This window comes from Syngnathus acus, chromosome 3 (genome assembly GCF_901709675.1).
Source record: "Syngnathus acus chromosome 3, fSynAcu1.2, whole genome shotgun sequence".
In the NCBI taxonomy this organism is placed as follows: domain Eukaryota; kingdom Metazoa; phylum Chordata; class Actinopteri; order Syngnathiformes; family Syngnathidae; genus Syngnathus; species Syngnathus acus.
Window position 1 is genome coordinate 13,598,239 of NC_051089.1, and position 15,064 is coordinate 13,613,302.

At 40.0% G+C, this 15,064-nt stretch overlaps 2 protein-coding genes and 4 non-coding genes across 6 annotated transcripts; all 6 read left to right on the plus strand.

Moving 5' to 3' along the window:
• The first annotated feature begins 65 nt into the window (after positions 1-65).
• On the plus strand, positions 66-137 carry trnac-gca. The gene has a single exon. It is a non-coding gene; the product is annotated as a tRNA-Cys (tRNA).
• Positions 138-507: 370 nt separating this feature from the next.
• On the plus strand, positions 508-579 carry trnac-gca. Its single transcript has one exon. It is a non-coding gene; the product is annotated as a tRNA-Cys (tRNA).
• A 257-nt stretch (positions 580-836) lies between these two features.
• trnac-gca lies at positions 837-908 on the plus strand. The gene has a single exon. It is a non-coding gene; the product is annotated as a tRNA-Cys (tRNA).
• Positions 909-1,051: 143 nt separating this feature from the next.
• On the plus strand, positions 1,052-1,123 carry trnac-gca. Its single transcript has one exon. It is a non-coding gene; the product is annotated as a tRNA-Cys (tRNA).
• Positions 1,124-1,422: 299 nt separating this feature from the next.
• On the plus strand, positions 1,423-7,373 carry taldo1 (transaldolase 1). The gene is made up of 8 exons (XM_037247984.1): positions 1,423-1,628; positions 4,203-4,326; positions 4,436-4,543; positions 4,933-5,064; positions 5,209-5,384; positions 6,036-6,233; positions 6,559-6,704; positions 6,773-7,373. The coding sequence occupies exons 1-8, from the start codon at positions 1,529-1,531 to the stop codon at positions 6,803-6,805; spliced, it is 1,017 nt and encodes a 338-aa protein (XP_037103879.1). The 5' UTR covers positions 1,423-1,528; the 3' UTR covers positions 6,806-7,373.
• A 172-nt stretch (positions 7,374-7,545) lies between these two features.
• Positions 7,546-14,694, plus strand: LOC119120776. The gene is made up of 15 exons (XM_037247983.1): positions 7,546-8,350; positions 9,032-9,195; positions 9,312-9,502; positions 9,678-9,782; positions 9,921-10,059; positions 10,465-10,615; positions 10,785-10,917; positions 11,769-11,921; positions 12,124-12,161; positions 12,242-12,271; positions 12,379-12,545; positions 12,644-13,098; positions 13,175-13,271; positions 13,579-13,798; positions 14,371-14,694. Exons 2-15 carry the CDS (start codon positions 9,064-9,066, stop codon positions 14,451-14,453), a joined length of 2,094 nt encoding a protein of 697 aa, XP_037103878.1. The 5' UTR covers positions 7,546-8,350; positions 9,032-9,063; the 3' UTR covers positions 14,454-14,694.
• The last annotated feature ends 370 nt before the right edge of the window (positions 14,695-15,064 follow it).

The following is a 15,064-nucleotide window of genomic DNA, read 5'->3' on the forward strand; positions in this document are numbered from 1 at the left end:
AGAAGTACCGAGTCTCAGGTTCTAAGTCACTTTTTATTTTTCAGGAAACCAAAGCTGCTAAGCCAGGGGGTATAGCTCAGTGGTAGAGCATTTGACTGCAGATCAAGAGGTCCCCAGTTCAAATCTGGGTACCCCCTTGCAGACTCTTTGTACATCAAGGTCTTTGCCCCTTGTCGGGTGTCGTTTACAGCAGAGCCTGAGGTACCAAGCCTGTTGTTCTTAGTCGTTTATTTTTTAGTAAATCAAAGCTGCTCAGCCAAGTGGTGTAGCTCAGTAGTAGTGCATTTGAATGCAGATCGAGGGCTCCCCAGTTCAACGCTGGTTGCCCCCTCACTGGCCCATTCCGTATATGTCGTCCGCTCAAGTGGCCTCTTTTACAGCAGAGCCACAGGTTGTCATTTACCCCCTTGAAGGGCTTCTATTACAGCAGAGCCAGCAATAACCATTTGCAATGTCTCTGGTTCTAAGTCACTTTTAATTTGTCAAGAAATGAATGATAAAAGGCCAGGGGGTATAGCTCAGTGGTAGAGCATTTGACTGCAGATCAAGAGGTCCCTAGTTCAAATCTGGGTGCCCCCTTGCAGACCGAGGTCCTTTACCCCCTGGTGGATGTGTTTTACAGTAGCGCCAGAGGTACCCAGTCTCTAGTTCTAAGTCACATATTTTTCAGCAAATCAAGCCACGGTATATAGCTCAGTGGTAGAGCATTTGACTGCCCAGTTCAATTCTATGTGCCCACTTACTGGCTCATTCTAGAGACAAATCTTCTGCTCCCCATTAGAAGCGGCTCTGATTCTAAGTAAATTTTTCATATTTCAGGAAATCAAATGCATTAAGGGGGTATAGCTCAGTGGTAGAGCATTTGACTGCAGATCAAGAGGTCCCCAGTTCAAATCTGGGTGCCCCCTCACTGCGCTTTTCCAGACATGTCTTTCATGTAGGTTGTCTACCCAGTGCGGGGCCCCTTTTACAGTAGAGCAACAGGTACCCATTGCTGGCTCTGGTTCCTAGTCATCAATTTATTTGTCAAGTAATCAGAGCCCCAAATGCAGGGGGTATAGCTCAGTGGTAGAGCATTTGACTGCAGATCAAGAGGTCCCCAGTTCAAATCTGGGTGCCCCCTTGCAAGCTCTTTGTAGAATCAGGACTTTTGCCCCCCAGGGTGCTTCTTTTACAGTAGAGCCAGAGTTACCCAGTCTCTGATTCTAAGTCACTTTTTTATTTTTCAGCAACTCAAGCCAAGTGATATAGCTGGCTCATTCCTGTCATGTATTTTCTGGGTTAAAAAGACCCCAATTTGGGTTAAAAATTGGACTGACCCAGGAATTGTATATATTGTGTAACAAGCCTCTTTGTTTTAAGGGGGCTGCTGTTGTTTTCTGTGTGCGTTTGTTAATGACTGCGCAGCGTGCGCGCACCCGATGGCTGCTTCCTGCTTCCTGGATGTGCTGCGCGCTCCCGTAACGCTTGCATTCCGTTTGCGCTCACGTGTTTTCTGTGTATAAAAAGCTCACAGTCGCTGCTCAGCATGCTCAGTGTGTCTCCGGACAAGCGGCGAAAGATGGAGTCGGCACTCAACCAGTTGAAGAAGTACACCGTAGTGGTGGCCGACACAGGAGACTTTAACGGTAAAATGCACGCTTCCACCAGCGGCTAATGCTAGCCGGTTAGCGTGCTGGATTAAGTAGGCAGGAGTGCTGCATCGATAATGCTTATGACCGCCGTGTCAATAATCAACCCGAGCGGGACTGCTAGGCATGCTAGTATCGCGCGAATAAGGCCCGTGCAGTTACACCAGCCAACTCTAATATTTGTTGGAAGTTTGTATTGTTTGTATCTACTTGTTGTTCAAATTTGATTAATCCGAGTAACCTGCTAAACTTGTCAGGTTACCGAATTGAAAGTGGACTAGTTCCGTGCGACTTTAAAACTTTCGCTTGGTTAAAGAAAATGTATTTCAATAATTCTGACATTATACTGTAACTTAACAGTATATGTGGATAATGAATGTCATATAATTTGCGAAAAAAGATTTATATAGTTTATACTTCCTGATTTGCCTTGCCCTAGGCGTGAAAACCCTTGATGAGGAAACAAGTGGAGTAATTCAATTGGCTTGTGATGCAAACGCAGAAAGGCTTGCACAGTCAGGATGACATAACAGTTTGCCAACTAAAACTGCATTTGGGAAACAAAACCAGTGTTTTTGTGTCATAAGAGAACCGTAGCTGAATTAAGTTTATTACGCAAAATGTCAGCGCCAGACTATAGTGCACAAGAGTTGTTTCAAACTACTTTTCTTTCAAATACACCGATCATACATCCTTCACTGAGCTCAAACCCATTGTTTGCATTAGAAATAGCTCATGCAAACCGTTGCACTAAAATGTCAAGTATTTATACTGAAACAACGATGATGTTGCAATTTGCCCATAAATGTTTTCATTCAGATTGGAAGCCAGACATGTTTAACTGTATTGTCGTATGAATGGCAGCAAGTAGGTTGATTGTTTCCCCTGGCATAAATTGCTGAACAAAGATATGTAATTTGAATAAAATAAATTAGTTTTCAGGTGATATTCCAGAGCAGTGTCTGTGGTGCACGTGAGCTCTCAGGGCTCACTAACGTGTAAAGTGGTTGGGAATCACAATGTCAAGTTGGTAACTCTTAGGTGGACACAGTAGTTAGGAATCAACCAGCTTATTCCTCATTTTTATTTAAATAATGAATTGATCACCAAGTGACATGTAAAATATTTTATAACAATTATGCAAAACCTGAATTACCAACACTTTTCTCCTTGTGAACTTTTTTTAACCTGAAATTTCACTTAACAATGACACAATACACAATTATGAATAGCAGTGGGATCTTCAAGACTGATCTTATGTCAGTTTTCTTTGAAAAATTCTTTCATTAATTACTTGTTACACTGAAGTTGTAGGACAAATGTCAGTATATGGCTACTTATGTGGAAACCCCAGGTACTTTCTTAACTTGTGTTTATGGTGTAAGGCAGGCTTGTAGGAAATGTTGCAAACTACGCAACATCTTTTTTTTTTTTTTTTTTTAATTTGAAGTAATTTCACTTAAAAGGAAAAAACAGACTCATGTATTGTACAATTATCCAAAACTGTTATTAGTGCTCATATCTGTTAGGTGGTGTACAATACCAGTCCGCTAAAATGATTATTTTATGACATTGTACAGACAAGTTAGTGTTTGAAATTTCATTAATGTTTCCGTCTATGTATATATATTTGTGTGTGTTTAGCATGTTCTTTGGCTTGGCCTATTTAGTTTATAGTATATCGAATGACGGAACATTTTTATGCATAGATCCGCCATAAGAGCATTTATCCACTTGAGCTTGTTACCCGGAAGCTAACAAAGTGGGAATTTGCAAGTGTGTATGCTTTCACAAGGTGGTTGGTACATAGCATCCCGCAATCAGATAGATGTGATATCTGTGCCAATGTCTTGTGATGTCACAGTTGAAAAATGTTGTGGATACTTCCTTATTATTGGAAGAATAAACATGTTAGAACACTTGCCAGAACAGGGATGTGTTTGTTCTCTGGAGAGTTGGCACCTCTGACTAGGCTGCCAAAAATGTAAAGCTGACAAACAACAAGCTGAATGGAAAGGCTCATCACTTGTATGAATTTTGAGAAAGGCACACAGCATTCAAAACTGCTGTTTTGTACATTTAATTGTTGCAAAACTGTCACTGGCTGTTTGATTCCAGTTAATGTAGCTCTTCAAATGATCTTTTGTTTGAACTAAGACCTGTGTATCAAGAAAACTAAACTCCAATCGTTTATTTCCTGATTCAGAGTTTTTCTTATTTGTGAATGTTAGTTTTTGTTCTATTTCAATGCTAAAATGGCAGTGAGAAACAGAATTTACCCTTGAGTATGAAAACACGATAATAGACTACATTTGTTCCTTTGATTCACATAAACATGAATTAAACATTTGGATACTGAACCATACATAAAGAAAATTCAGATAAGTATTGTACAGTTGTACTCTTATCAAAACAGTTTGTCAGCCTGCTTCAACCAACCGAGCAGGTTTTAAAGAGTGCTGTGACAAATTTATACTTAAGATGGTGCTGTTTTCTTTGTCAACTCATTTGAACTGGGAAAAAAAAAAACTTTTCCCCATTCTAATGTTGTTCCAATTCATTATCTTGCAGCCATTGATGAGTACAAGCCTCAGGATGCAACCACCAACCCTTCTCTGATCCTCGCCGCTGCCAAAATGCCAGCATATCAGAACCTGTTGGATCAGGCTATCAAATACGGGATCGCCAAGGGCGGGTGGGTGATTGTGCTTTCTGTAATCTGCACATCTTATAGCGCATGTTTAGGATTGTAGTTGTAAACCGGTTAAAAAAGAAAACTTCCTGCCTATTTCCTTGTTGGCCAGAACTGAGAACGAGCAGATTGCCAACACCATGGACAAGCTGTTTGTGAGTTTTGGTCTTGAGATCCTCAAGAAGGTCCCAGGCAGGGTCTCAACTGAGGTGGACGCCAGGTACATGCACATACAATCAAAAGTGGTGTCTTCTGAAACCTTGAAAAAAAAAAGAATGCACTGATTTTTCTATGAAATGATCACCTATAAGCTAATACTTGAAAATCACATTCGCTTGCTTTCTGTAGCTTGCTTTTTTTTTTGCCACTTCCTCTTAAGGAATTATAGCGAACATGCAGTACATTAGACACAACTATTTGAATGTAATTGTGTTGAACATTTAAGGTCAAGATGTCTGAGTGAGAGGTCAAGCTTCCCTTCTGTACACTACATAGCAACTTTTGCAAACTGGTTTTGCTTTGACATTTAAGTCATTATCAATCGACGTATAATTACCCCCATATACCAGGAGTAATAATTATTATAGTAAATACAATTGTATTCCACAGACTGTCTTTTGACAAAGATGAAATGGTGGCCAAGGCTTTGAGGCTTATCGCACTCTACAAGGAAGCTGGGATCAGCAAGGAGCGGGTGCTCATCAAGCTGTCATCCACATGGGAGGGAATCCAAGCTGGCAAGTGAGTGTGAGATGTTTGCATCAGCTTAATTTCTGTCACACTCGCTACAGGAGGAGCCAAAATTGAATAAGACTGTATTTTGGTCTAGTGGAAGAGTACTAATGTTGATAGTCACAAGTGTTTTGTAAATATGCTCTGTTTCAGGGAGCTTGAAGCCAAGCATGGCGTCCACTGCAACATGACGCTGCTTTTCTCTTTTGCACAAGCAGTAGCTTGTGCAGAAGCAAAGGTAACGCTCATCTCGCCTTTTGTTGGGCGCATCTTCGACTGGTACAAGGAAAACACAGACCGCAAAACCTACGAGCCCCATGAAGATCCAGGTACTGATATTTTTCCTGTCGACACAAATGTATAACTAAAATTAATATTTCAAAACCATACTTGTGATGTTCGGAACCCATGTTGGTGGCTGCGGACGGGCTCTCAAACTTAATTTATATGGCGCCTGCTGGAGATGGGATCTAGCTGTGTCTGGGCTTCATCAGCTATTCCACAAAAATGAGATATGACATTAGTTGGCATGACTAGTGCATTACCGCCAACTTCTGAAATGGAATTTGTGCAACAATATTCATTGATTATATGATTTGAATCTAAAAATTCCTGTCGCATTGCTAGTTTGGCATGCAGCATCTGCCTCAACAAGGATTTTTTTGTTTATCACACGAAAATAATTTTACCTATGTCCAAAATGTGATGTAGGATTCTAGTTAAAATAAGACATTTTAAACACAAAAGATGTTTTTCTCTGTAGCTAGGAGAGTAAGTTTTGATTACAACCAGAACTCGTTTGCTGCCACAAACACATTAGGAAACAGGGCTTTGGCTATAGATTTGTTGAAATTACAGCGGCAGTTAATCGCCAATCTGGTCTGGCTGCTTTTCTGATGATGACATGATAGCCAAACAATGTCAATGTAGTTTTCTTTTCTCTAACTTCCTCATTCTCCTGATATTTTGTTTCCCCCCAGGTGTTCAGAGTGTGACAAAGATATACAACTACTACAAGAAATTTGGTTACACCACTGTGGTCATGGGTGCTTCTTTCCGAAACACGGGACAAGTGAAAGCCCTGGCTGGATGCGACCTGCTCACTATCTCTCCTGGGCTGCTTGCAGAGCTCAGTCAGGACAACAGCGTTGTCGCAGAGACGCTTTCCATGGACACAGGTACTGCTGTGTTTGTTTCGTTAGTGCTCGCCTACATCAAGCAAAAAATGCATCTTCAAATTCCACCAATGTTCCACTTTGGTGGTGGCAGACCTGTTTGTGACGCATTTAGTTTTTTGGGGCGGGTGTAAGTTTAAAAGTTGCTAAAGCTATATTATAGAGCAAGTATCTTTCATTGTGCTTGTGGAAAAGTCCAGACCATTCCCTTTGAAAAAAGAAAAGTTGATTTTTGGATTTTGAGTTAGTATAAGCAATAGCCTGGCCTGTTGTGCATTTCACAATCCAAGTATGGAATTTCCACATTGACTTAATTTTGCATCAACAGCAAAGAATTGCAATCTACCAAAGGTCCACTTGGATGAGAAGGACTTCCGCTGGCAGCACAATGAGGATCGCATGGCAGTTGAAAAACTGTCTGACGGCATCCGCAAGTTCGCTGCGGACGCCGTTAAACTGGAAACAATGATCAAAGTAAGTCTTGACTTAAAATACTTTGCTTATTGCACAGTTTGCTCACAAGTCTTAATTTGTCATTTCAGGAGAAAATGCTCCATGTTAAGAATGGTCAGTAAAACACATGGGCAATATCCTGCTGCATTGATGCAAGTTTTTAAGAGTCAGAACTCTGCCATGTTTGCTAGATTTCATTTGACAGACATTTGAAAGCACTAAAAAACATTCCCAATCCATCTGACCAAAATCAGGAAACTCCCTCATGAAAGAAAGACTATCTCCCATCCAATCTTTGGATGGAGCCAAGTTTTATGTGACCTAACAATTATAAAATGCTTCTGTTATGGAATCATAACAAGATGGGGATAAATCATTCTAGAGTTACATAATGAGACGACTAGTTCTAGATCACAAACACATTTAACCAGAAGAACCAGTGTTTGAATTGACGATCAATGAATGAAGCAATTGTGTACCGCCCATCCCTAAATTTCTGTTTTTCTTGCCAAGAAATATAATAAATATGAATTCTAAGCAGTTTAATTGTTGCTCTCTTGTGTTCCAATTAAATACTGTACGTACATGTGGATATAATTGTTGGTAGCCATCCTTTAAAAAAAAAAAAGGGTCATTCTTGCAACTGTCGAATATACCCTATTTTAATTATAATTGTTGGTAGTCATCCTTTTTATATAAAAAAAAAAAAAAAAAAAAGGAATTCAAACAACTTTCAACTGTCAAACGTACCGCAATAAAACTTTTGAAAATCCTGTTTTGCTTTATTTGTGTGGTCCAAATGAATTACTGTAGTATGTGGGGGGTGGAAGGGGGGGGGGGGGGGGTGGAGATAAAATTGGCCTGTAGCAAAATGAACATTTTGTTCCTCAACAAAGCTAATTTCTGTAAGTGCAAGTAAGACTTGTCCACCTCTAAACAGATTTCTAGCTCATGTGCCATGTGCAGTCCGCTTCTTTGGCTTTGAAAGAACCCTGAATAACATTTGGCACTGCACTTTCCCTAGAGTTACTCAATATTACATTGTACCAATCATTGTCCCAGAACAAAATGCCCTCCACGTTGCACATCTTTTTTGACGAGGCACAATGCTGGGATAATGTCCTTGTTACAGATTGTGTGTGTCTTGGGGCTGCTTTGCAAAAATTGGCACAGTGAGCCTTTTTATCTACACAGGGTACAATGAAATCTCGAGTCTATTCTGAAGAGAAATGTGCTAGCCAGTGCCTGAAATTCTGATCTCAGTCGCAACAAATCATGACTCGTAAAATTGTTTTGGATCACATAATTAAAGCGATGTTTTTTTTGTTGTTTTTAGTTAATATTTAGTCAAGGGTTCCATTTTGAATTCTTTCACCGAGCATAGTTTTTCTTCAAGGCGCTCTCAACTCTGTACATGTGGGGTTACAACTTAACGTCAGACAAACAACTGTGAGGAAACAAAGAAAAACAATTATGTAAGGCCTCCTCCTGTCATGCAGTGTTTGTCAATCTTTTTTTTTTTTTTGCCTATGGTCCAGCCAGTTTAACTTCATTCTCTATCGGCCTCAATTTTCCCATAACTCCACCTTTCGTTAAGATGTGAGTTTTTACTTCTTCACTTAACCCAGGTGAGACTTTATTAGGTGCAACGTTGGAGCTGCTGACAGGTAATCATTCATTTAATTTGTTACATATGCTGGAATATGCTACATTTAACAGATGAGCATAATAAAGGTAACTTGTATAGAAAACAATGTATTTTTATTGGTATTTCTTTTGGCATTTTAGGCATCAGGAGTCACTCAGGCCAGACTGTTCACACTACACACGGTCGAATCTCACTGGCTTTCTGATCAATTTAAATATCAGTCTGATTTTGTAGTTCCAATGCTGTCAGCGAGCACTTGCAACCTGTCGAGGAGCCCTGAACTCTGTTTGCTATATTTTGATGTTACTTGCTTTCATTCAACAAAAGTTACTCTTTGTGAGAATATATATATATATAAATGTATGTATATTTTTAATGAGGTGATATCTAATATATATATATTTTTTAACCTTTACAACTCTTGTTACGGTGGACATCGATGGCATATCAATTTGCATTCCCATGAAAAGAAAGAAATACCTGCACCTGTCCCCTACATTCTTGTCATTCATCAACACAGTCATTTTCTTCACGAGAAGAATTGTCACATTCTGTAGCATTTGTAACACCGCTTAGCAGTTGTCTTCTTTTTTTAATGTGAATTTTAGATCGTCAGCATGTTTTCTGCACATTGCAAAGTACCACTTATATCTTGCTGTGATGGACTCTAACTGATAAAACATCTGTCTGTTTTTTAAAGCTGTAACAATGCTGTATGAATGAAGAGCTGAGATGCTTGACAGACTGACATTGGCAATCGTGGTGCAGAGGCTGGCTCTCCTCTGGCTAGCGCCGGCCTGTGAAGCCTCCTCCCTTGGCCTCACTGTCCACGTTGTGCCCTTGCAAAGTGATGGAGGGCAATCGGTCGGTGACATTTTCTCAATTTGCCATTTGTATTGGTTTTAGTACTGGCATCAAGCTACATTGACACGCAGCATTTGTAAAAAGCTGACATTGTTTCGCCTCTTGGATTTTTGCAGGTGAGAGCTCATTTTACCGTGATTGCATCCAATCCATGCCCCCCGTTAACTGGACTGTGTACTGAAGGGGACAACTGCATCCTTCACAAAGCCTCCTCCCCCTTCAGTGGCGCCAAACCCAACTCAGGATGGTGCGTTCGCCAATGGGAGCAAGTGGTCCCCAGTAACTACAACAGCGCAATCAGTTTGAGGTATGAGACCTCGTTCTCTGTTTTTTTTTTCTTTTCAACTTATTGATACACCACTGTCTTTTTTTTGTAGTGTAAAAATAATAGACTCAACACCACTGCCAGCTTCTATGTTCCTATTTTTTAATTATTGTTATTTACATATTCAGCTCTTAGAATCTGGCCTTTTCTTTTTTAGTTCCAGCACCACCTTTTATGTATCAGTGAAGGCAGAACCACATGTACGTGCAAACTCTGGGAAACTCAATCAACCTGCTTTTGTTGCATTGCCTCCTCCAATAAGGTAATGTACACAATCATACAAATATTCATCAGGAAAAACGCTAAAAGTACCAGTTTAATTAATAAAATCATCTCAAAGGAATCTTTTCTACTTTACGTAAGATTTCTGAAGATTATGCCTTTTAATTTCCGAGAGCAGGACCCGTGAGAACTGCCCTCACCACATCCAACTGTCAGTGAAAGATCCGGATGGTGACAGGGTACGATGCCGGTTTGCTGTGGAAGAACAAGGAGAGTGTCTCAACTGTACTCCACACTCTTTTATCGAGCTAAACGAGGTCAGTGTGACTTGAAAATTAAACTCAGTGCATGATTTTCTACATGAAAAAAGGAATGTACGTACACGTTATTGTAGTGGATATCAAAATAGCCACACAGATTCTTTTTCACCAGAATTTACAAACAAAACTTTGTATAGGATGAGTGAATGGATCAAGGGGGCAGTACATTTTGGTGTGCGTGCAGTTAGTATTCACAATTTGAATCACTATGGCATTTTTTAATTACTGAGAAAATAACATACAAACAAGCCATGCCAGTTCATCATCATAATTATTATTTTATTTTATATTATTCGCTGTCTATGTCATTTTTAATGGGCATTCAAAAGGCAAAAAATGAAATGAATCATTTCAGTCTTGGTCAACTGTCTTCATCGCACATTTGACATTGAATTTGTCTAGGATGCATGTGCTTTGACGTTCACTGAAAACGCACCAGTTGGGCAGTATTCCATCTACATGATGGCAGAGGACTTCAATCCGACCCCCAAAGTCTGCCAAACCAGTGAGAGCCATCCACTAAGTTCCGTTCCGGTGCACCTGTCCCTCACCGGTGTGTTTGAACATGCAGCTGGTTGTCACTATTGGATTAGACTTTAATAGTGTCCTATTTTTGTCCATTTTATTATATCGGAACATGTAGTAAGACTAAAACTATGTTGTTGTCTTTAGACTTGTTCCATATTATGTACTGTGACTGATGTACTTTTATTCATCTACAGTGGAACCGTCTTCCTCCAGCTGTACAAATGACCCTGTGGCAACAGGAAAGACCCCAAAAAAGCATGCAACATTTAATGTCCTGCCATTCGAGGATGTGAAGTTTGCGGCCGAATTCATGTCCCATAAAGAAAGGTGTGTCTGTCACAATCCTTATTTCTGTTGTGGATTTTATTCTTGCATCAAAAACTGAATGGAGAAGTATTTTTGAATGCTGCTTCATTCATCAATTACTTACACTTTTAATTTAATATCTTAAATTATTATTAAAAATCAGCTGCCCTCCTGGTAGCTGATGACACCGGGAAGAAACCTTACTTTACTTTTTTCTCAGTTCAAATTTACGAATATATTTATTTATTAATATATATTGTGTCGTGTCATGCAGTGATTAATGCGCGTTGGGTATGCTAAGGAAACTTATCGATTTTCACTTCATTGGCCCGAACATTATTTCTGAAGACTGAATTGGTCTGCATCGTTGAGCCCATCACTCAGTTTTTAGGTTGGCAGGCAGAATAATTAACTGCCCTTCAGTTAGATCACAGAAGATCCAATTGACCTGTAAATCCACCTTTTGTTCCAATTTCCAGATTTAACAGTGAGGAGTACATTTGTGATGTCTTTTTGTCTCGACACTTGTCTCATGAAACGCTGATGGATTGCATTGAACTCCAAATGTAGTGACACTCTCATGGTTTGTGAACCAATTATAGCCCAAAGGTCAGCCGTCTTGGGTTGTTTGCATATGAGCTCTTCCAAAGTTATTGGCAGGATTCCTCATTCAAAAGAATACCCAAAGGTTACACTTCTCAAATATTAAAGGGCCTCACCCTCATTAGAGTGGAATGAGACAAGAGTAACTGGCATGATGACAATGCACTTAATCTGTTTGGTGTCATTGATGATAAATCTTCTTGATTTCCACATTGTTGGTGTTTTGTGAGCAGTAATTACATTTTAACGGTACTCATTGTGCTTTGCAGTGTCTCAGAAATAGCAGTCGTCGGCCAACCCGGACTCATTGTGTATGGCTTCACTTCAATTGGTGCCATGTCACAAATTTCCATGTCCTGGGTCCGTGGGGAAAACCCTCTCTCTCATCTTCTTCCTATCTGCTTTGTTGCCAATTCCATGAGGTATGTAAACTGAACTGATGCCACGTTTTGTAAATCAGATACTCTCAAATAAATCAACACAGAAGTACAAATATAGTTGGGTGAAACAAATATTAATAATGTTCACAGTCACACAGAAAAAAGAAAGATGACACATCAAAGTAGTTGGTTAGTTCATCGGATGATTGTTAAAAGGTCTCATCTTCACTTCTTGTCTTTCTAGTTTTCAGTCAGAGCCTCACTGTGTGTGGTTGTACCAAAGTAAGGCTATGTTTGTTATCATTATTACTGTTTTCAGTGCAGCAATGTATATTTCAAGCTGTTGCTCTTGTTGACTGCAGGAGAAATGAGGACACTTCCTGATGGGACAGGTTAGGATCCCCCCCCCTCTCCTCCACCTATTTATTTTTCTGGTTGAATTGTTTCAATGTCACTTGTTTATGGGTTAGCCTTAAAACGTGATCTTGTCTGCCTCCAGAGCTGATTTGTAATAAGACCGAGATGACACTGGTGCTTCCTGTTGCCTCACTGAGCAACATCAACCTGACAGAGCTTCAGCTCAACAGCCCCGCTTGTCCCGTCATCTTCAACGACACTCATCTCACTGCTCGCATTGCTTTGGATGGCTGTGGCACCAAAACGGTGGTAAAAGCCTGACGTGATCCTTTTATTTTCTTATTCTATCCCACTCTATTCTCTGGAGTTCCAATCCAGAAACGTACACATCCTCTCCTGTTTTCCAGCATGCTGGTACAGAGCTGGTCTACACCAACACCTTGAAAAGTGTCCGTCCTTTCTCCATCATCAGCCGTCGGCCCTCCCTCATTCTCCCACTGGCTTGCCGCATCCCTGCAGTCCAAGCCAGAGGCCCAAATTTCAACATTGCTGTGCCCACAACAGTCTTTGATGACGCTGATGTTCGGCTAGAATTTCACTTGCCAGGAGAAGGGCCCTTGGCTATATACACAAACCATCCACAATTCAAATCTCTTGGTCTTTTGCCAGGACGAATGCGGCGGGATTCAGCACCAGTGCGTCATATCCGTGCTTTCCAAGCGGAACTAGGGTCCAGGATTAAAGAGCTGGACCTCCATTTGCTCTCCAACACGACTCTGGAGCGAGCTGAGCTTAATATCAAACGCTGTGTGCAGTCTGGGACGGATGACTTTGCTGAAAGTAGCATTATTTTAGAGAATGGGTCAGTGACATGTGACTTCAATGAACCTGAATCGCGTACAGAAACTTTTTTTTAAGTCCATCACATCTCTTTATAGGTGCAAAGCTTCCAGCACAACAAAAGAGATTCGAGCAACAAACCATGCAAGAATCTTTCGCCTTGATTTGTCCAACCTGGTTGCAGTACAAAATATGGTCAGTCATTTTGTTTTATAGTTGCACCTTTTCTGTCTATTCTTTAAGCATTCCAGTGATGCCTTGACATACGAGTGACCCGATTTCCCTCAATACCAGACAATTTCTTTTTCAGTATCAAGCTGTTTATTAGCACTGTCATCTTACTCCCAAACTAAACATACATTTTAGTTTAAATTCTGCTGTATCATTATTTGGAAACATGATTGATTGTTTGTTTAGAAATGTGTGCTTCACAAGAAAGCAATAAGGTAATTTTGTGTGGGAGAAAAATTAAAAACCTTTCCTTTTTTCTCTTGTCACACAGCTGTACGTGAAGTGTGAGTTGGATTTGTGCATTAGCTCCCTTCCCTCTCAAAAGTGCGCAAGACAGTGCAACCAGGGCTTGTTAAATAGAGCATCTGTGGAAATTCTGAGCAAGACCTTCACCGTCAAGTCAGGACCTGTGAGCCTTGTAGTAACCACACCAGCTCCATCTTCAAGTGTTGCCACTGGTACAAGTGTTGAAGTCACCAGCACCTCAAGTGGTAAGATGCATCTTGAATACGCACCTCATTTAACCTGTTTTCAGCATAAGACGAGGGAATTGGGGACCTATTAGTCTTATGAGACAAAAAGTTTGTAATCTTTTGTAGAGCATGAAAATCTACGCAGCATGGTGAAATTGTGTCTAGCGCATCTGTGAATGATGACATTAAATGTCTATTTGTGCCCTACAATTGGTAGACCAGTTCAAGGTGTACATATCCATCCATCCATCCATCCATCCATCCATCCATCCATCCATCCATCCATCCATTCAGCAAAACGCAGACTACACCCTGAACTGGTCGCCAGCCAGTCGCAGAGCACATATAGAGACAAACAACCAGGCACACCCACATGCACACTGCCAGAGTGAGAATCAACCCCATGCTGACCGCACACAAGTCAGGCGTGTGTACCCCTACACCATCAGCGACTTTGTGTACATTCCCTCTAATCCCAATTCAACTGCAATAGGCTTCATTTTACCTGTCATCTAGAATGAAAGTATGAATTAAAATGTTCTTGAATGTGACCAGTGTCCAACATCAGTATTTCCTCTCTTGTGTTGCAGCTCCAGGACAAGTCTCTTTCATGGCAGTGGGATTGATCCTGAATATTTTCTGCATATATCTTCAATACGCCTTGATTCACTAAATTTTGATGGGAAATTTAGCATAGTCTCTGTCTGTACAAGAATAATAGATGATGAAGCTGATTATGACAAAAGCCACTAAGTCAGTAAAGTCTTTTGCCTTGTCAGATACTACTTTGGACCTTTTGTTGGGAAATATTTTTTTTATTGATTTACCCTTTGTTTTAGACTTGAACTATTATTAACTGACAGGTGTAATAAAAGAATTAAGCAATGGCAATAAAGATTCTCATTCTAAGTCTTTTTTGGTGTATATTGATCTGTTTATAGTTAATTAACCAGCTTATTTACAACATAAAAACGATTTAAAATACTTATTTTTAATATATTTTACTATTATTATTATTAAATATCTAAATGCTTCACAGTAGACCCAAATATGATTATAGAAACAGCTTTATATGGCAATTGCTGTAGTGAAAGTAACTCATCAATTATTAAGGATCCATAAAATATTAGCATTTATTGCCAGACTGAAGTTAATTCTTTGTCTAGAAAGGCAGATATTTGTAGTGATGTGTTGGAGTCTGAGTGAAGCCATTTTATTCAGATTTGATTGCAAAATGTATCTCCACATTTCACATTAGTAAATATCAGTAGCATTATGTCATAA